This window comes from Danio rerio, chromosome 21 (genome assembly GCF_052040795.2).
Source record: "Danio rerio strain M-AB ecotype USA chromosome 21, GRCz13ab, whole genome shotgun sequence".
In the NCBI taxonomy this organism is placed as follows: Eukaryota; Metazoa; Chordata; class Actinopteri; order Cypriniformes; family Danionidae; genus Danio; species Danio rerio.
Window position 1 is genome coordinate 2,671,373 of NC_141041.1, and position 22,984 is coordinate 2,694,356.

General features: G+C 35.0%; 1 protein-coding gene and 2 long non-coding RNA genes across 5 annotated transcripts in view; all 3 read left to right on the forward strand.

Annotated features, from left to right (window-relative positions):
- Window positions 1-22,984, forward strand: part of LOC147838686 (uncharacterized) — a 1,589,207-nt gene that overhangs the window by 581,378 nt on the left and 984,845 nt on the right. The window lies entirely within an intron of this gene.
- si:rp71-1h20.3 lies at window positions 229-9,677 on the forward strand. Of its 3 annotated transcripts, none has more exons than XR_015519821.1 (4): window positions 229-358; window positions 2,988-3,130; window positions 5,584-5,648; window positions 9,013-9,677. It is a non-coding gene; the product is annotated as a si:rp71-1h20.3 (long non-coding RNA). The 3 variants fall into 3 exon arrangements; XR_015519820.1 differs by having other exon boundaries at window positions 229-349; XR_015519822.1 differs by lacking the exon at window positions 9,013-9,677 and adding an exon at window positions 6,684-6,928 and having other exon boundaries at window positions 229-349; window positions 5,584-6,593.
- unm_sa37205 (un-named sa37205) lies at window positions 11,157-21,704 on the forward strand. The gene is made up of 2 exons (XM_087300533.1): window positions 11,157-11,540; window positions 19,386-21,704. The coding sequence occupies exons 1-2, from the start codon at window positions 11,483-11,485 to the stop codon at window positions 20,591-20,593; spliced, it is 1,266 nt and encodes a 421-aa protein (XP_087156659.1). The 5' UTR covers window positions 11,157-11,482; the 3' UTR covers window positions 20,594-21,704.

A 22,984-nucleotide genomic window follows, 5' to 3' on the forward strand; every position in this document is an offset into this window, starting at 1 on the left:
TACACAGTCTTGTTAACTATTTTCCATTCTGGCAAATGCAAGTGTCAGGTTTCTGGTTTATCTGTTATCTGTATTTGCTGCCGGTCACATTAGGCAATCGCTGCTATCACCCGCAGTGAACCTGTTTCTAAAAAAAGCTTTTTCCATTGTCATATGTTTGCTTGTGTTTACGTCACACGGGTGGAGCCTGAAATTGCCAACATGTCTTAGTAGTAATGTTTTACCAGCGTTGGTTATCTTTCTTTCTCGTACTCGATCTGTTCGCTCTGTAGTTTTGATCTCGTCATTAGAGGATTATCAAACGCACAGCTGATGTGGATGTTTTTGCTGCTCAAAGATTCATCAAAAGGTAAATAAAGTATGTATTATTTATATAAAAAGTACAAAATTATATATTTATATTAGTGCTTGGCACAGATTAACTGATTATCATTGACATAATGTATGTGTGTATGTGTGTGTGCTGTGTATATTTATTATCTGTATATAAATACACACATGCATGCATATATTTGAGACGTATGTTTAAATTTAGATATAAAATATACATGTATTGGGTGGCACGATAGAACAGAGCAAGAAGGTCGCTGGTTCAAGTCCCGACTGGGTCAGTTGGCATTTCTATGTGGAGTTTGCATGTTCTCCCAGTGTTGGTGTGGGTTTCCTCCGGGTGCTCAGTTTCCCCCACAGTCCAAACACATGCGCTATAGGGGAATTGATGAACTAAATTGGTCGTAGTGTATGAGTGTGTGTGTGTGTGTGTGTGTGAATGAGTGTGTATGGGTGTTTCCCAGTACTAAAACATATGCTGGAATAGTTGGTGGTTCATTCCGCTGTGGCGACCCTGAGAAATATGTGACTAAGCTGAAGTAAAATTAATAAATAAATGAATATACATGTATATGACACAAATTATATATCATTTTAAATATCTATATAACAAAATGGTCTTGTATATGTGCGTTCATCACATATACATAATAAATATATGTAATACACATACATATGTCAAAACAAAGTTCTGTTTTTGGATGTGTTTATTTATGATTGCATAGCACTTATTTTTATATTTGTATTATAAATTTGTATTAATATTTATATAATATTAATATATAATATTTAACAAACTTAGGTGGGTGTGTGTGTGTTTAATAGAAATTGAGTTACATTATAATAATGGTACATAACTCACTTTTAATGTATGCACTATTTACTATAATTTATTTATTCATCTTTGTTACCGTTAATTAATAAAAGTAAATCGATTCATTGTCATTTCTGTGTGGAGTTTGCATGTTCTCCCCATGTTGGCGTGGGTTTCCTCCGGGTGTTCCGGTTTCCCCCACAGTCCAAACACATGCGCTATAGGGGAATTGATTAACTAAATTGGCTGTAGTGTAAATGCAAGAGTGTATGGGTGTTTCCCAGGGTTGTGTTATGGCTGGAAGTGCATTCGCTGTGTAAAACATGTGCTGGATAAGTTGGTGGTTCATTCAGCTGTGGCGACCCCAGATTAATAAAGGGACTAAGCCAAAAAGAAAATGAATGAAAGAATATTCTGAATATTTAGATTAGAATATTCAGAACACACAGATTAATTGCATCCGAAATAAAAGTTTGCTTTGACACACACACACACACACACACACACACACACACACACACACACACACACACACACACATATATATATATATTATGTCAAAGCGAACTTTTATTTATATATAGGCGACGCAGTGGCACAGGAGGTAGTGCTGTTGCCTCACAGTAAGAAGGTCGCTGGTTCGAGCCTCGTGTGTGTTGTGTATAATTATAATCTATTTATAAATACAGACATGCATGCATATGTTTAAGAAAATGTTTGTTTATGTTTAGATATACAATATAAATGTATATGATACAAATTCATAGTATTATATTAGTAGTATTATATTAGATTTATTATTATATTAGTATTAGTATTATTAACAGTTAAATGTAACAAAACTGTTTGCTTATATTTTGTTTTTATCTATTTGTGTGTATATATATTAATAATAATAACAACAATGCTGATAGTAATATTAATAATAATGAAAGTGCATTGGTGGTGTCCATATGATAGCCACCAACAACACGAGCGTTAGCAGTAGCAGCGTGGTATAAACAGCCCAGACGACCTCCGATAACTACGGCAATAGCGAAGAGTATTAAAGCTAGTAAAGCGAATTATGTAAGAGAAAAAAAGGATAGAGAAATAGTAATAATAATATTAAAAACAATAATATAATACACAAACAAAAGTCAAAACTTGTTTTTCATAATTAAATTAAATATTCATTTATTCATTTTCTTTTCAGCTTAGTCCCTTTATTAATCAGAGGTCACCACAGCGAAATGAATGACCAACTTATCCAACATATGTTTTACGCAGCAGATGCCCTTCCAGCCGTGACCCAACACTGGGAAACACCCATACACACTCATTCACACACAGTTTAGCCTACCCAATTCAAGTGGAGCACCTGGAGGAAACCCAAGCCAACACAGGGGAGAACATGCAAACTCTACACAGAAACACTAACTATTACAAATGCTAGCTATATTACATAAACTGACCCAGCCGAGGCACTAACCAGCCACCTTCTTTTTGTGAGGCGAATTTGCTACCCAGAGCGCCACCGTGCAAGAAATGGGGTTAGATTATAATAATGGTACATTAGTCACCATTGATGTATTTATTCATCTATGTTAACATGAATTAATAAAAATACAGTGATGAATTCTTAGCTCTTGTTAACTCACATTGATTAACTAACTGTTTTGATGAAATTAACTATTAGTAAATGTTGAATTATGATCACTAAATGCGCTACTAGTTTCTTCGTTCTTAGTTCATATTGGTAAATACATTTACATTATTTTAAAGTGTGAGCAAATATTGAATATACGTTATTTCTAATGTATATGTTGTATATTATTTCTGATGGTTATTTATTTGAACCTAGAGGAAATAGTGAGAACATGAGATCACATCTGGATAATCAGAACGATCAAATCAGTAAATGAGTGATGGACAGCAGAGAGAAGGATTTAACATGCAGTGAATTGAAGCCTATTCGCAGAGACAGCATGCAGCACAAACCAAACAGTGAGTATTGTTTTAATTTAATATGGCATTAACTGTAGGAGGTTTTAACAAGTTTGCATAAGGAAGATCAGGTGTAGTTGTCAGTATTTTAACACACCTTAAGATCTTGAGGATTGCTTAAGTGTTAGTTAATACATAGCTATGAGTAAAATGTGTGTGGGTGTGTGTGGAAGGAAGCCAGAAAGACTGAAAGTATGAATGAGCTCCTCCTAAACTCTCAGATTTCATTCATAGTTAACACATATCAATATTTTCATGGGCTACTGTAGGTTGTCACACTGAAAACTGACATTATTCTGATTTTTATTTTAGCTTTATAGCATGAGGTAACATATAGACTAGAGAATGCCAAACCATTGTTTTGAACACTACATTATTTGTTTATGATCTCTGTGATTTCCCCGACACACACACCTCGCCTGAACATGACCTGCACAGCCACTTTCGTTTACATCAGCTCTTGTACACTGTACTTTCCAAACATTTTTTCATTTTACAAAATCAGAAATTGTCCAACGCAATCTCACTGCAGTTCGTAACTTTTTGATTTAGTGGCTAATTCTTCCGATCTAATTCGTACAATTTAGTGCGATTTGCTCATCGCCCATTGACGATTGGGTTTAGGGGTGGTGTTGGGTGCCACGCCTCCTTTTTAAAACCTTACAATTTCGTACGACAGAACTACTTCGTACTAAAGTGGCAAAACGTAATACTTACGTTTCTTCGTGAGATCGGGCTGAAATTTTCAGCAGCGCTCATATTACAATAAGTTCATATACATATTTAGTTTATATGAATATAGTAGTGGGGCATCGCGGTGGCGCAGTGGCTAGCACGATCACCTCACAGCACGAAGATCGCTGGTTCGAGCCCCAGCTGGGTCAATTGTCATTTCAGCGTGGAGTTTGCATGTTCTCCTCGTGTTGGTGTGGGTTTCCTCCGATGCTCCGGTTTACAGGGGAATTGATTAACTAAATTGGCTGTAGTGTACGAGGCCCCGTTTACACTAGTACGTTTTAGTTTCAAAACGGCGTTTTAGAATGAAAACGATCCACGTCCACACTAGCATTACACCTAGCATTTCTAAACAGCTCTCCGTCTACACCACTCCTCTGGAAATGCACATCACATGACCACACACACACTCTGGCATGCCAGCTTGATCTCACGAGAAAACGTAAGTATTTTACGTTTTGCGAGTTTAGTGGCTAATTCGTACGAGTTCAGTCGTACGAAATTGTGCGAATTTAAAAAGGAGGCGTGGCACCTAACCCCACCCCTAAACCCAACCGTCATTGGGGGATGAGCAAGTCATACCTAATTGTACGAATTAGATCGTACGAATTCATACGAATTAGACACTAAATCCAAAAGTTACGAATTGCCGTGAGATTGTGTTGGGCATGCTCTGCAGCATATCCAACACTTATCTTATTGCAATTCGTAACTTTTGGACTAATTCATATGAATTTGTGCTATCTTATTCATACAATTTAGTACGATTTGCTTATCTCCCACTGACAGTTGGGGTTAGGGGTATGGTTTGGTGTCACGCCTCCTTTTTAAAAATCAAACATTTTTGTACGACTTAACTCGTACGAATTTGTACAAATTAGCCACTAAACTGATAAAACGTAAATTACTTACGTTCCAGCCAGATGAGCGCTGTGCTCATCGAACTGTTCATCAAGGATCTACCGCTGGATCTAATCTCACTATATTTGTAAACGTGATATTTAATTCATCTTGTTGTCTATATCTATGACATATTTAACGACTTTGGTCTTTTGAATCTATTACTTGTTGACTGATTGCTTGCGTTTATTTCCTATAATGTATAAACTTATTGTACGTTATACTTTTATAACGGCCATTATTGATTATTATACTGATATTCAGCAAAAGAGAGGGCATGTCTCCGTTTTCCCCATCCACACTGAGACTGGGCAGCAGCATTTTAGAATGAAAACGGGCTCTTCAGCGTTTTCAAAATGCTCCGTTTTCAATGCTCGGAAACTCTGGCATAGGATAGACGCATGGCTTAACCGTAGCAAAACTTATGCGTTTTAAAACAAAACCTATTAGTGTAAACGGGGCCTCAGTGTGTGTGAATGAGTGTTTCCCAGTGCTGAGTTTTGGCTGGAAGGGCATCCGCTAGTCTTAAACATATGCTGGAATAGTTGGCAGTTCATTCTGCTGTGGCGACCCCTGATGAATAAGAGACTAAGCTGAAAGAAAATGAATGAATTAACAAATATGATGCCTTAAACAATTGAAACGTAATAAGTCTTAACACACTTAACATCTATTAAATAGTGCTACAGTATGGGTTTAAGTATGATGGTTTGAGAAAACTAAAGGACTTGCTTTACTGTGTTTTTAACAAAACATTCAGACATTATTTTCTTTGTAAAGCCCTGATTTAAGCTTATAATTTGCTCTTTTTATTGCAGTGTGTGTGGACGCAGACAGACATCTAGAGCTTAACTCTTGTCAGTCGGCAAGACTCAAAGAAAAGGTGAGATATTAATTTATCATCTAAAGCAGGGGTTGTCAAACTTTAAGGACACTAGGAGTATATTTGCAAAACTCCCTAGTTACTTTGTAGAGGAAACATTAGCAACCACATAGCAGCACCCTAGCAACAATCCATAATATCTTAGCAACACTATAGCTACATTCCAAAATCCCATAGCAACATCCTAGCAATTACCAAGAATTTCTAAACAACACCTACTAAGGCCATTAATATGTTAATGACACAATAGCAAACATCCAATCCACTCTAGCAACTAAAAAGCAAGGCCTTAGCAACCACCCATAATATTTTAGCAAAATACAGAAACACCCCTTCAACACTGTAGCAACCATCCAATCCCCTAGGGTTAGAACAATTCTATTTTAGGGGTCCACAGAGATATTATTAGGTAAATAATAGAGCAAGGTGGGGCGACACGGTGGCTCAGTAGGTAGTGCTGTCACCTCATAGCAAGAAGGTCGCTGGTTCGAGCCTCAGCTGGGTCAGTTGGCGTTTCTGTGTGGAGTTTGCACGTTTTCCTTGCATTCGCGCAGGTTTCCTCCGGGTGCTCCGGTTTCCCCCACAGTCCAAACACATGCTGTACAGGTGAATTGGGTAGGCTAAATTGTCCGTAATGTATGAGTTTGGGTGTTTCCCAGAGATGGGTTGCAGCTGGAAGGGCATCCGCTGCTTAAAACATATGCTGGATAAGTTGGCGGTTCATTCCACTGTGGCAACCACTGATTTATAAAGGGACTAAGCCGATAAGAAAATGAATGAATAGGCCAAGGTCTTTAGCCTCCTTGTTAGAGCAACCCATGTAGAAGGTCGCCGGTTTGATCCCAGCTTGCAGCGGGTTAGGTGGTAAAGGACCAACGGGGTTACATTAGCAAAACACAAAAACACACCAGAGTAACCTAGCACCCACACCTTAGCAACCACACTGCACAGCAACCCCCTGCTAATGGCCCAGAATGACTTGGCAACACCCTAATAACTATCCCAGTGGACCAGGCACATGCACAACCTGTGTAGTGCACATGACCTTTTTTCTCTTGGATAAAAAGTGCCCTGCAAAAGGTCTTACTGCCCCACTTAGTGTGCCTAGTCCACAACCGTCTGGAAACTTGACGCGTATTTGACATCTTCATATTGATGTTGACAAATGTTTATTCATATAATTGCTCATCCCTCTCTCTCTCTCAATTCAATTCAATAATTGCTTTATTGGCATGACAAATGTTACAAATGTTTTGCCAAAGCAGTTATAAAGTTTACATAAAAATAAAAGAACATACATATATAATAAAAAAAACACAGCAAACAGTAGCAGTAGTAAAATAGTCGTTTTTAAAAAAGATATATACATATTATAATTTAATAAAAATATAAATAATATATCATATTATTATTCAAAATATCAAATTATTATTCAGTATATCATATTATTATTCAAAATATCATATTATTATTCAATATATCATATTATTATTCATTATATCATATTATTATTCATTATATCATATTATTATTCAAAATATCAAATTATTATTCAGTATATCAAATTATTATTCAGTATATCATATTATTATTCAGTATATCATATTATTATTCAATATATCATATTATTATTCAGTATATCATATTATTATTCAGTATATCATATTATTATTCAGTATATCATATTATTATTCAATATATCATATTATTATTCAGTACATCAAATTATTATTCAGTATATCATATTATTATTCAATATATCATATTATTATTCAGTACATCAAATTATTATTCAGTATATCATATTATTATTCAATATATCATATTATTATTCAGTATATCATATTATTATTCATTATATCATATTATTATTCAATATATCATATTATTATTCAGTATATCATATTATTATTCATTATATCATATTATTATTCAGTATATCATATTATTATTCAAAATATCAAATTATTATTCAGTATATCAAATTATTATTCAGTATATCATATTATTATTCAGTATATCATATTATTATTCATTATATCATATTATTATTCAGTATATCATATTATTATTCAGTATATCATATTATTATTCAATATATCATATTATTATTCAGTATATCATATTATTATTCAAAATATCAAATTATTATTCAGTATATCATATTATTATTCAAAATATCATATTATTATTCAATATATCATATTATTATTCATTATATCATATTATTATTCATTATATCATATTATTATTCAAAATATCAAATTATTATTCAGTATATCAAATTATTATTCAGTATATCATATTATTATTCAGTATATCATATTATTATTCAATATATCATATTATTATTCAGTATATCATATTATTATTCAGTATATCAAATTATTATTCAGTATATCATATTATTATTCAGTATATCATATTATTATTCAATATATCATATTATTATTCAGTACATCAAATTATTATTCAGTATATCATATTATTATTCAATATATCATATTATTATTCAGTATATCATATTATTATTCATTATATCATATTATTATTCAGTATATCATATTATTATTCATTATATCATATTATTATTCAGTATATCATATTATTATTCATTATATCATATTATTATTCATTATATCATATTATTATTCAGTATATCATATTATTATTTATTATATCATATTATTATTCAAAATATCAAATTATTATTCAGTATATCAAATTATTATTCAGTATATTATATTATTATTCAAAATATCAAATTATTATTCAGTATATCAAATTATTATTCAGTATATAATATTATTATTCAATATATCAAATTATTATTCAGTATATATTATTATTATTCAATATATCATATTATTATTCAAAATATCATATTATTATTCAGTATATCATATTATTATTCAATATATCATATTATTATTCAGTATATCATATTATTATTCAGTATATCATATTATTATTCATTATATCATATTATTATTCAGTATATCATATTATTATTCAGTATATCATATTATTATTCAAAATATCATATTATTATTCAGTATATCATATTATTATTCAGTATATCATATTATTATTATTCAATATATCATATTATTATTCAGTATATCTCATTATAGTTCAATATATCACATTATCATTCCACTTATCATTCATATCATATTATTAATTTATAACAATAAAAATAATAAATTAAAATAAACTGTACATTTAACAATCAACATTTTAGAATAAAACAGTAATAAAAAAACAATAATAATCAGTATATTTACAATGATTCTCTCTCTCTCTCTCTCTCTCTCTCTCTCTCTCTCTCTCTCTCTCTCTCTCTCTCTCTCTCTCTCTCTAGATCCACGCAGTGTGTTTTGTGCTCTTCAGAGATTTGATCTTCAGCTCTCACTCTGCGGGCACAGAGTCACTGCTCCCCCTAGTGGACACAATTGTATAGCACAAGAGCACACCTGACAGCATTGTACGTTTTTTTACACTAAAACACTGTACAGTGTGAAGGTTTTCAGTTTACTGTTTCCTGATGTCAGTGTTAAACTTAAAAAAAGGCCATGAGTTAATGTATTTCCTAACATGAACAAGTGCTGAACAATATATTTAATACAGTATTTATTAATGCAAAGCTGTTTATTAATAGTTCTCATTAACTCACAGTGCATTAACCAATGTTAACACGCATAGATATTAATAATGCTTTAGTAAATGCTCAACTTTGATTAAAAAATATGTACAAGACTGTTTATACTTTGGTGGTAAATACATTGACAAATATTAACTACTGGAACATTATTGTAAAGTGTGAGCCAGTGTTTAATCTTCATTGTAAAGGATCTTTAGGGGGTTTCTTTTAAGATTTAAGTGTGAAAGGATTTCACTATACTTAATTTGTTTTATAATAAAAATCTTTGCTATCTTTTTGTAAGTTCCATACATTTGTAAAATGTGTATATATATATAATGCTTTTTATACAAATAAACTGCCTCTGAGAGGTGCATTAAACCTGATCATATCTCCACTTTGTGCTCATATCATTTCTTTTATTTCTCAGTTTTTAAAACACTCTAAATGGGGACTACTACAGAAGTTGTTAGAGACATTTAATGTATATTTCACTTCTTAATCATGCAAATTTGCTGTTAATTTACTCAGACTAAACCCATCCAGATTGCAGGTCACTTTTTTCCAGCAGAACATTAAACAGAGAAACATGCTGTTCATTTACTAAGTCTAATTCTTAGAATCAAATAGTAAATCAGGGAACACAGAATTAGTACCCATGGCTCCAGACAATAGTGCAATGTAATGTAATGTGTATTTATTTAGCATGCTTATAACCATACACACAAGTGCTTCACAACAATGGGAGGTATCTCCACTCCACCACTAGTGTGCAGCTCCACTTGGATAATGTGATGGCAGCCACAGGACAACAGCGCCAGTGCGCTCACCACACACCAAGGCAGGGCCGGAGCAATCTAAACTGGCGCTCTAGGCAAACGCTGATCATGCTGCCCTCAAAGTGAAAACGAGGGACAGGTGTGTGAGTACACCTACGACAGCGAGTACCGTTGAGGGGTTATCGCAGACGAAAATTAGGACCTGGAGGAGGGATGTCGCGGACACCGTCCTCCTTATCCTGCGGCCCTAGGCGTCCGCCTGCGGCTCTATCACTATCTCTCCAAACCACCTACAGGGCCGGCGCGTCCATAGAGGCGACTCTGTGGTTTGTAATGTAATGGGCAGCACAAACGTCTTGATACCTCAGGCTGTTGATGTTGATCATCCACTCTGCAGATCTCTCGCACGCCCCCATACTGAATGTAACCCCAAACCATGACTTTTCCTTTACCAAACTTGACTGATTTCTGAGAGAATGTGGGTTCCAGTAGGTCTTCTGCAGTATTTGTGATGATAGGGACGCAGATCAACAGATGATTCATCAGAGAAATCCACCTTCTGACACTTTAAATGATCAACTAAGACAAGTTATTATACAGATTTTTGTCAGGTAGAGTATGTATTTCAGTTTACTTTGACATTTTTATTCCCGTTTTGTTTTGTTTTTTGTTGGTGTTGTTGTTTGTTTGTTGGGAATATTTTGACTGAACATATTTTTATTTTTAGGATGTTTTCTAATTTTTTTTATCTAAACATTATGCAAAGGTAAATTAAATATAGACATAAAGGTAGAATATTTTTCACTATTTCATAAGGAAAATAATTTTTTGTTAGCATTTTTGATCTTGTAAACTGACTTATAGGTTGTTGTGGGTTAAATTACTTTTACTCTGGCTAATAAAAGGTCATACGTTTTGAGTTATTTTGTATTTAATGAATTGTATGAACCAAAGGCGTTTGCTGTAAGTCGATGATACACACACACATATGATATGTCCATATAAACATACAAACTCGAATGTGTCGAGTGGGTTCAGGATTCGAGTTCCGAGTGAAACCGATTCAGTATTTTGATTCATTTAAATGAACCGACTCTTAAGAGTCATTCGTTCGGGTGTCTGAAACTGCATGCGCTCATTTCATATCTAATTTAATAGATTTATTTCTCACAATATTTGAAATCATTTAACCTGGCGATATTTAGACAAAAATGTTTTACGCAATCTATTCTCATATTTTATTATTTAAACAAAACACGTAAATCTAGGTAATTCAGAGGAGTGTAACGTAAGTCGTGTGCTAATGAAGCTTCTCCCACAGCTATATGAGTTTAAATGCCGAGGAATATCCTCCTCATCTTCCCACAGCTGAAGCAAACAGGAGGAGAAACAACTGACATACTATAGTAAAGATGGAGATTGAGGAAGAACCCTGCAGAATAAAGGGGGAAGAGACAGAGGAGGCAATAGGTTTGTATTTTTCGTTGTTCTGTTTAACGATTGACGATAAACATTTAGATGGAAACTGACATGTAACAATACTGAATGGGTATATAGATATTATTGGGCACTTATATTCAATGTATAATAGGCTATTCGCGCCCATTTAAAACGAACTAGCGCCTTAAACAGCTTTTCAAAATCCTGCCGCGCAATTCACATTATTTTATTTTAATACTTAGATGTTCTACATTTTAAATCGTTGTTAACTGGCATAACTGAACTCTAAGCTTGATTATTGTGTATATCTGGATATGGATAGGATATATGAGATGAGAATGTGAATCTAGCAGCTGAGCGTTTCGCTGTGCGGAGCGGTCGCCATATTAGGGGAGGCAAATAATGTAAACAAACACAAAATCACCACACAATAAAAGTCTAACTTTTATGTAAAAACTATTTAAAACTTGTACTTCAGATTATTACTAAAGTCTATTTACACTGCAAATATTCATTTGGTGTTTAGAGTGGTTCACTAAGATAAGAAATAAAATGTATAACGGTGGATATATCATATAGCTTGATACTGAAAGTTTACTGTTACCTAGCCATATAACTATAAAACTTAATTGTTTAGAAAAGTTGTTTTTGACTGTGTTATGAAGCCTAAAAGCAATAACTTCACTTGAAAAGTGCAAAATTGTCTATAGAGGAAAGCAAAGGAGTGGATATTATTATCATTATTAGCCTATTATTATCTTTTTTACATGGCTAAAACACAAGAGACAGAGATAATGACAGAGACAGGAACCTTCTAGGTATATATTCTTACCTTACTTGTGGAGTGAGCATTTGCAATTGAAGGGATAGTTCACTCAAAAATTTAAATTCTGTCATCATTTATTCATTAAGCACAAAAGAAAGCTGGAAACCTGTCACCACTAACTTCCATAGTTTCTGCCGAGTCTTAAAATGTCTTTAATCTCAAAATCCAAATTTTAGGCCTCAAATTAAAAAAATAAATAAATAACCTTAAAAAAAAGTCTTCAATTTACTGAAATATTGTGTTGTAGGTCTTAAATCTTTTTTAAACGGGTCCTAATTTTCCTTTGTTTGTGTTTTGCTACATAATCTGGCCAAAATACAATCCCCAACATATCATCTCAATAAAACTTTAAACTTTTTATTTAAAAAGGTAGTTTTTAACTTTATTTATCCTAATGGTTTAAATATTTTCCTTACAATAACATTTGTTTAAAAGTTCTCCAATGTATTTCCTGCTGAGGACACCGACCTGGACAGATTGTTGTGCATAGATTTAGTTTATTATCATTTTTTAAACTTTTGTTCATTTTTTTTATTTTAAAGAGATATTATGTTGAAAAAAAGTGTATGGATACAAGTAGAGCTTGCTTGTTTTTACACAATATTTAAATATTTAGCTAAATCTAAAATATTTAAATTGTTTATTATTAATGCATTATTAAATGTATTAAATTCTAAGACTTTTTTAAAAGGTCAAATAAAAAATCTTTTCCATCTGGGCCATTAAAAAATCCTTAGCCTTTAGCCCTTCATGAGTCTAAATTCCATTCATTATGGTCTTTAAAATGCCTTTAAAGGTCTTTAAATTTAACTTGATAAAACCTGCAGAAACCCTGATAGTATCTATTTGTTTTTCCTACTAAAAAGGCAATGTTACTGTTTTATTGTTTTCTTACATCTTAATTTGTGTTTAACAGAAGAAAGAAACTCAAAAAGGTTTGGAAGCACTTAAGGAAGAGTAAAAAGTGGGTAAACTGTCGCTTTAAGTGCAAATAAGTGTATGATAGATTCATGTATAGGCTATCAAAGATTACTGCCACAATGTCAAAATTCTATAATATAATATAATATAATATAATATAATATAATATAATATAATATAATATAATATAATACAATATAATATAATATAATTAATATAATAATATAATATAATTAATATAATATAATATAATATAATATAATATAATATAATATAATACAATATAATATATTATAATATAATACAATATAATATAATATAATTAATATAATAATATAATATAATATAATTAATATAATATAATATAATATTATATTAAATTATATAATTTATGACAAGCAAAAATTCATGTTTTTATGTTTGCTATTAGATAAACTGTTTTCATTAACAAGATTTTATTTACTTTTTTACTTATTTATTTATTTGTTTGTTTGTTTGTTTGTTTGACATCACAATTTCACTGGACAACCAAATGCATTTGTATAAGTGTTTTAGCAAACTTGCTAATTCTCAACACCTGTCCACAGGAGGCTTGACAAAGTTGACAAAATGAAAATATAATAAATACACAACATTATAATTCTTTACATAAAATTACTGTAGGCAAAAGCAAAGGCGGCATGCTCCAACAAACTAATAGTAGACTATTTGTGCAAACACTGGTGTTTTGTTTTTAACCACTTTTAAACACTACAAAAAATATCAATATTACTTTATTTTAGGCTAACAGGTAAATCATTCCACAGTTTGGCTCCCTTAACAGAGAAAACAGATTGACCAAATGAGGTCTTACACTTTGGCACTAGACAGTCACATTTAGCATCTGCTCATGTGACTCTGTGAGAGATTTGTTGCCGACTGATTAGATCTGACAACAGCATTGGAACATGATTATTTAAACATTTAAAAACCAATTTAAAATAATTGCATTTAATACAAATATCAAAACTGAAAAGGTTATGTTTACATAAAACATCACAATGATGCCATCTAGGGATGCAACAATACAGTTAGCCCACGGTTCATTACATACCTTGGTTTTTTAGCACGGTTTTCGGTTTGGTTCTCATGGCTTGACACGTGTGTTATTCTATAGGCAATAGGAACAGTAAGAGGTTAAGGAGAAAATATGAAAACGATTTATCACAATACTCATTTTGTTTAACTTAAAAGCCAAGTAAAAGTACAGTAGTTCCTAGTGTATGGTATAAAAACAAATGCACACTGAAATCTCACAGCTGCTGGTAGCCCATGTACAAACTGGGGAACACATCAAATCCTTCACTTTGAAAATAAACACATGTAAAGTTAATAAAGATAAATTGACCATTTCAAATAAACATATTTGTACTTCAGTAAACATAAATAAACCATCTTCATTATCTCAGTGCTGGATAAATGCGAGACGGTAGTCTGTAAAGCGGATCGAGTGCTTTTATAAGATGACAAAAGCCCACATCTCCAATCACCGAAAACGGCTGCAAATCTTCAGCAATAAACAGCCGCACTGCCTTTATTATTTTATGTGTCTCTCGGAGCCAGTTGGGTATGTTTGCTTGAAAGATTCAGCGAGGGATTGTTGCTATTTGGAGGACTTTATTAGCTTCTCTGCTATCCTGCCTTCAGACAGTGATATTGCTGGGTGATGGCGCTGCAGATGTGCAGTCATGGTTATACGTGTAAAGCAATGCTTGAACAGTTATTTTTTGTTCACCGTTTGGCATTATACTTACCGGCAAAATCAAAATGTCCTCACACCGCAGATTTGAAAGACGCCGGCGATTTCTCGTACTGCTGCCTCACTTCGCCGGCGCTTCCTTGTAATGTTGCCTCAGCCTCACTTCACCGCCGCTCGCAATGTTATAGTGTGGATGGTCAAGCGCCCCCTAACTTTAGAGCATAGTGATTGGATATTTACTCGCGGGGAGGAGTTTCCTCATCTTAGCTCATGGATTTACAGGCACACACATTTAATTCGGGGAGATATAAAACACACATAAATTATTTAAACGCAAAACCGAGAAAACTGCAATTCACAAGCACGTATTAAACCGTGGAGGTCGTACTGTACGGTGAAATATTATATTGAGAACCGTGCCATCCCCAATGTGTGAATCCTCATAAGTGAAATACTAGTTTATGCCTCAGTAGCTATGTTTCCATCCACCTATTTTATGCACATTTTGCAAATGCGCATAAAAATCCCGTTGATGGAAACGCCATGATGCGCATAAATTTTGAAAATGCGCATAAAAAACGTATTCGCCTAACTGGGTAGGATAAACTTTGGATGGAAACACTTTTACCGCATAAACTCCAGCATGCGCATTAAAACAGGTCATGTGATTTTGTTAAAAGAGATCATGTGATGCTTAAAATGTGTGTGAATGGACAAAACGTCATGCTGAGCACATTATTAGGCTGGCTTGTGTACCAAGCCAGACTACTGTTATCCTATTTTTCTTCTGAGACTAAAAAACAAAACGCATCTCCTCCTAGAGCTTTCGAGCTATGACCACCAAACTCACACCAAACCTTCAAACTGGTCTGACTTGGTGTGCTATATCTTTTCCAACTGATCCGACTTTCGGTTTTCCGAAAAACGTCCTGGGACCGTCGGAAAAATCCCATTGACTTAACATTGGACCAGACTTTGTGACCTCATAACTCTGCATCAGACTGTCACACAGACTTCTAACTGGGCTCATTTAATTCAGACTACCTAACTGCCAATACCTGATGAGCTTTTAACTTTCTGGCCATGCCCTAGTTACCACTTTTGGGACCCTAGAAACTGTCCCATAGACTTCCATTCAAAAGACTGTCATTGACTTTACATTGGATCAAACTTTGTGAGCTCATAACTCTGCATCAGACTGTCATACAGACTAATGGCTGAGCTCATTTAACTCAGACAACCAAACTACCAATAACTGACAACCTTTTAACTTTCTAGCCACTCCCTAACAACCAGATACTGCACCCTAGCAATTGTCCCATAGACTGCCATTATAGAGGCCCAGATTGATATCGTCATGCTGCAGTGTTATAGCAACATGCTAATAATGATTAGCTAAGTACTTTAACATGCTAGAAATGCTTAATAAACATTAACAGGGCTGATAGCGGAAAAAATTCCTGAGCCTGAACTTTTTTTCCTTGCCCCTGAGGTGAGTAGGGGTGGGGGTACTATGTATGCAACGCACTTTTAACACATAACTTGTGGGCCCCTGGGCCCAAATATATTAACAGCCTATGTGTAACCCTGATCATCATTATTGTCAAGTGTCTCTTTTTAGACACATGCCAGTGTCAGTGATCTTGTGACATGTGCCAGTAGGTGTCAGTATAAGCACGTTATAAGCACATTAATCTTATAAGTCTCTTTGCTTTAATATTTAAAAATCATTAGGCAAATGACACCTGTTATCTTACATGCATATATGTTATGAGTTTTCAACATGCATTTTATTATAACTTTTTAAAGGATATTATTTAAAATACCTTAAAATGAAAATAAGTTAAATAATAAAATAAATGAATTAATTAAAAACATAGAAAAGTCCATATTGTAGGGAACAAAGGAACTGCAAGGATGCAATAATATACAGTACAACAGATAAGTGTAACCCCTCCCATACATAAGCATGCCACAATAAATTTGACTGACATGTACTGTCAAATGACTATATTACGTACGGAAGTATGACTACGAATACATAAAATAAATGCGTTTAAATTAAAACATCATGGAGTAGCTCAGCAAATAAACTAACTTGCGACGCGATAAATTAGGTTAAAAGTCGCATAATGATTAAATATGGTTTTGCTCGTGTTAATTAATGTCATAAGCTTCGCCGGGTGTCGATGTCACTGCAGTGACATGCAGCGCGACACTCTGAGTGACACAGGTCACTACACATGCCACTAGCGAGTGACACATGACAGTGGAAAACCGGACGTGCCACCTGAAGTGTCACTACACTCAGTGGCATGTGCCAGTGTCATCTGTACGTCAGATGTCGTGTCACTCCATGTTAAAACTGCTACTGTGAATCCGCGTTCAAGCGCACACAATAAGCTAAAACTCGCCCCAAGCACCGGCAAAAACAAATAACAATGAATGTGTCGAGGAAAGAGTACATATCTTAATAATTTATTAATAAACTTATTCTGAGTCAGTGTCGCACCTGACTGATCTCCTCTTGGACTCGCCTTTAGAAATTCATCTTTACGGATTACAGGAAGGAGTTTTTTTGTTTTCGATTTGTTTTATTTCGTTAAGTAATAATTTAAAGCTTTCTATAAATATATTTATTATGTCTGTGAGGCATATACATTTTGCTTCATTTTGTTAAGCGCTCCTGTTGAAAAACCGCATAGACGACAGAAAGCGCATAATTTTGGTTTTCTTTATTTTAGAAAAACGCTGTAACGTTTTTTGATGTATTACTGGTATTTTGTGAGCAAAAATGACGGATAACTTTAAATTGCTCCCACTGAAAAAACGCAAGTGATTGCTCTGGCGCCTCGATGTCCTGCAAGCTTTTTATAAGCAAACTATGCGCCTAATAGCACACATTCTTTAACGTTTAAGCTACCATTGTTTTATACTTGAACTGTTTTATATCTTTTATTTTAGGCAAGTCGTGATGATCTGAGAAGGCAAACTGATCAAACAGACAATGATGGTCTTCCGCTGGGCGCTGTTCTTTAAAAAAAACTTATTTTTAACGAATAAAAAATGCTCCAAACGTTTTTCTAAATAAGCTGAATAAAAAACGAAACTAAATATAAACACTTTGCCATTAGGCTACATACAAAACTGAACTATTTCATAGCTGAAACACTAAGTTGTTTAAGGAGAAGGGGGAAATATATTTTTGTCCCGTCTATTGCTTCACTGTTATTTCGAGAATAAACCCAGCGTAAATATGCAGATGTCATTCCCAAAACATATCAGCGTATATGTGCCGAAAACGAAAGTTTCATACAAATTCTGAATGGATTATAGCCTGGAAAGTGCAAAGCACGCTCCTCTTATTATCACTAAAAAGCGTCACTAATCTTAGTTCATAGAGATCTCACAAAGATTCGTTAATTTATAAAGCTCTCTAAATTACACAATTAATCTTTTATTTACATGGCGTCTACACTCAAAAGATGATTCACGAGCACACAAAATGGCAATTAATAAAAACCAATCCGGCGCTTTCAGCAGTGAGTGAATTCTGTGAATCTAGAGAAATGACAGATGAATATCCGTGAACCTGATTTTTTTTTTCCGCAGCCACAGTACGCCGGAAATCCGGCGTGGTGCCGGAACGCTATCACCCCTGCATTAAGGAAAATATAGAACACCGCATTATCTATCTATCTATCTATCTATCTATCTATCTATCTATCTATCTATCTATCTATCTATCTATCTATCTATCTATCTATCATCTATCTATCTATCTATCTATCTATCATCTATCTATCTATCTATCTATCTATCTATCTATCTATCTATCTATCTATCTATCATCTATTCATACTTTTTAAAACTGTTTAAACTAAATAAACTATTACCAACAGGCTTTCACAAGCCAGCCTCAAAGTTTGTCTCAACAAACGTTAATAATCTAGTTAAACATCTGAAATGTTGTTTTGGTCATTATGAAACGCCTTTCAGTATTAGTGTTATTATATTATTAATGACCTCCAGAATCAAGAGCGCCTGTGCTCCGCGTCTGACAACTTCAAACGCCACCGCGCGCTCACTGCTTGTCAGGATTGTCTTCTGAGGCGCATTCATTTAGAAAAGATTGATGCAGCTTCTCCTACTGCAGCAAATGCAGTTTTTACTGTTGATATTTGGCGCCAGTTAATCAGGAAGTGACGATTTTGTTCGCTTCGACTCGTTGGATGGAAACGATGCTTCATTCGCACAACTTTTATGCGATAATCCAGTTTTGCGTACAAAGTTTATTCGCATTTTTGGATGGAAACATAGCTAGTGATTTCTAAATTGTCCCTTAGTTGAAGTGTTTAGGGATTTAACATGTTTGTTTTAAACCTGACAGAAGTGAAAGAAGACAAACAGCGACAATTGCAAAGACCTAATATCAAAAATGAAGATGGGAACGCTGCAATTTCACAATGTGAACAGAATTTCATTCATGCCGGAGAGAAATCACATGTGTGTTCAGACTGTGGGAAGAGCTTTAGTACGTCAAGCAACCTAAAGAAACACCAGAGGATTCACACTGGAGAGAAACCGTATCAGTGCTCCCACTGTGACAAGAGCTTCACTCAGTCAGAAAGCCTGAAAATTCATCAGATAGTTCACACTGGAGAAAAACCCTATCAGTGCTCTTCATGTGGGAAGAGATTCGGCAGATCATTTAACCTACGTGATCATAAGAAAACATGTCGGCGTTTCAAAAATGAAGACGGAAACATTGATGCATCACAGAATTTCACACAGGAGCAAGCTGGAATGAGTGAATCTTTCAGCTGCTCTGAATGTGGAAGGAGTTTCATGCATAAAGGAAACTTTAACGTTCACATGAGAGTTCACACTGGAGAAAAACCATACACGTGCGCTCGCTGCGGAAACAGCTTCATTCGTAAAGAGCACTTACACGTGCACATGAGGATTCACACCGGGGAGAAACCGTTCACGTGCACTCAGTGTGGAAAGAGTTTCATATCTGAATCCAAACTCAGAAGACACATGAAGATTCACACTGGAGAAAAGCCGTACGCATGCACTGACTGTGGGAAGAGCTTCAGATCGAAAAGTTTCCTGAAAGATCATCATCGCTCTCACGCTGGAGTGCGCTCGTTCGGCTGTGATCAGTGTGATAAAACTTTCATTACGTCGTCAACTTTAAGATCACACCTTAAAGTTCACGCTGCTACAAAGCCTCATGTTTGCACTTTCTGCGCAAAGAGCTTTTCAAGGTCTGAACATTTGCAAGTTCACCAGAACATTCACACCGGAGCGAAACCGCACGTGTGTTCAGACTGCGGGAAGAGCTTTAAAACATCCAGCAGCTTAAAAACACACCAGAGGATTCACACTGGAGAGAAACCGTATCAGTGTTCGGACTGCGGGAAGAGTTTCTCTTGTTTATCAACACTGAAAGATCATGAGAGGATGCACAGTGGAGAAAAGCCGCATCAGTGCTCGTCATGTGGGAAGAGTTTCACTCGCTCTTATAATCTACAGATGCACATCAGTAAACAGTGTTGTCTAAATCAGGGGTTCCCAAACTTTTCACCATGACCCCCCACTAGTGATGGGTCGTTCATAAACGATTCGTTTTGAACGAATCTTTAATATGACTCGGGAACTACGAGTCATCTCAGGGAGTGATTCGTTCATCCGCGCGTGCGCACATTTGTGCAGGTAGTATCGTTAATTTCAAGTCTTCATCACATTGGCAGAAGCCAATCATAAGCGTTTAGAGCAGGAAAAAGAATTGATCCGCTCACCTCTCGAGTCCTCTATCGGGTCTGAGTCACTCGTTCATCACGGGCCAATCATACGCGTTTAGAGCCGGAAAAAAATTTGAACCGTTTATCTCTCGAGTCCTCGGGTTTGAGTCATTCTGTCACGTGATGAACGATCATGGCTCCTATCGGCTTATGCCGAGTTGAGACTGCATGATTTTCAAACTAGTCGTGTCACAGATGTTTTCACACTGCATGACTATCTGGGCTAGCGTTTTGTCGCTGCTTTGTTTACACTGCAAGATGGTTCGGCGACATGGACATTCACACTGCATGACTTTACTATAGGGAGAATCGCCGACAGCTTCGTCCAAACTACGTCTCACAGCCAAAAACATGTAGTATATCTTTTGTTATTAACTACATAATGAGAAAGAAGCCTGTAATGGGGTAGAACATGTACATGTTTGCTCACCTGGGTTTAAAGGGAATTAGCCGTTTCTCCTCAACGTTGATAATAAACTAATTTCTTTCTGTATTAAACGTCAAACAGACATGGCTGCTCCTGAGTCCTGTCAAACCTCCACTAGTTTTTCCTCCATTTCGTGGGTCCAAATAAACCGAAAATTAGCGCTTTTAACTTCTCCCCCAGCCTCCCGCTGGCCTGCAGCAGGTATACACACACGCTCACACAAGTGAATGCCGATCTCTCATTGGCTGTAGGCGATCGCTGATGTTATTTTCAGTCAAAACTCAATTCACAGGGCATGATTTGAATCGCCGACAGCTCCAGATGTTTAGCACGCCAAATATCTCACAGGCATCGGCGACTCATCGGCGATTCTCTCAGATCGTGTCTTTGATCGTTCATACTGTGTGATTGTCAGTCACGTGCACGAGCAGCGATTTGCCTGTGATTTCAGGCATTTGTCTGCGATTTCTCAAAACCAAAATCGAGCCAAAATCGGGGCTAAAATCACGCAGTCTGAACTAGGCATTAGACCAGGGGTTTTCAAAGTGTGAGGCGGGCCTCCCCTAGGGGGCGCCAGAGCATGTCAGGGGAGGCGCGGGAAAAAATGTTATATAATAAAAATATAATTATTAAGTTTAATTATTATATGTATTTTTTATTATATTTAAACTTTTTAATCAAACAAAGCTAAAAAAAATAATATGTCAAAAATAAGAAAAACTTTTTTACCCAGAAGGCCATAGCTGTGAATTCGTTTCTGTTTGGCAAGCCCGCCAATACTGGGATATGCCTGCTAATACAATGGGTCGGTTTCTGAGACCCCCCCCAATTCAAAGCCTTCAGGTTCAGGGCTTAAACCAAAAAGACGACGATATGATGATCAGTATTTGAGTTTAGGATTTACGTGGACAGGACCAGCTGATGAACCACGACCTTTATGTGTGGTTTGTCAAGATATTTTGGCTAATGACAGCATGAGACCCGCTAAACTTCCACTGTTTTGACTGGGATGGACAGTTCTTGGATCTGTTCTATTCATATTGAACCATCATCCTAGTTTTAAAAACGTTATATTAAAATACTTGTTATTACTCTGTAAATAATTGCACTTTCATGCAAATGATGATAAAAGTGAGTTAACAGTCTGGCATCTGTCTGTGTCTTTATATATACTGTATATTGTGTGTGTGTGTGCGCGCGTGCGTGTTTGGGGGGGGGCAATGGATAAGTTGTGTCAAAAGGGAGGCCCACTGTCTTAGACTTTGAAAAACCCTGGCTTAGACTGTGCATTGATTAAGATTATATGTGACTGTCAGTGTAACGTGAATCAACCCCTGACATTTGAAGACATGAAGAGGTGAGCTGAGCGAAGAGACAACAATACCTTCATAGACAAAAAGAGCAGGTCAACATTGAATTATTATTTTCTCCTTCTTATAGTATTCTATTTATGACTTATTTGTCATGTAATCAACCTTTTGGGCTAGTTGTAGATGTGTTTGGAAGCAATTCATAACATTTTAATAATATTTTGGCAAATTGAACCAAATGATTCGAAATGATTCAAATGAAATGACTCAAAATAAGATTCGTTCATCTTGATGGACGAGACTCAAAGAGTCAGTAAAATGATCCGAACTTTCCATCACTACCCCCCACTAACTTTTCAAGAAAAACAATCAAAAAAATATACACATTGGTGTTGTTACAATATGTTGATGCCTGAGAAAGTAAATTTTTGGCTTTTTTTTA

What these genes read in the sequence shown, in the direction of transcription:
- unm_sa37205 (XM_087300533.1), top strand. Translation starts at nt 11,483, where the DNA reads ATGGAGATTGAGGAAGAACCCTGCAGAATAAAGGGGGAAGAGACAGAG. An exon ending in AGAGACAGAGGAGGCAATAG is followed by an intron (nt 11,541 to 19,385) that starts GTTTGTATTTTT and finishes TAAACCTGACAG; the next exon opens with AAGTGAAAGAAGACAAACAG.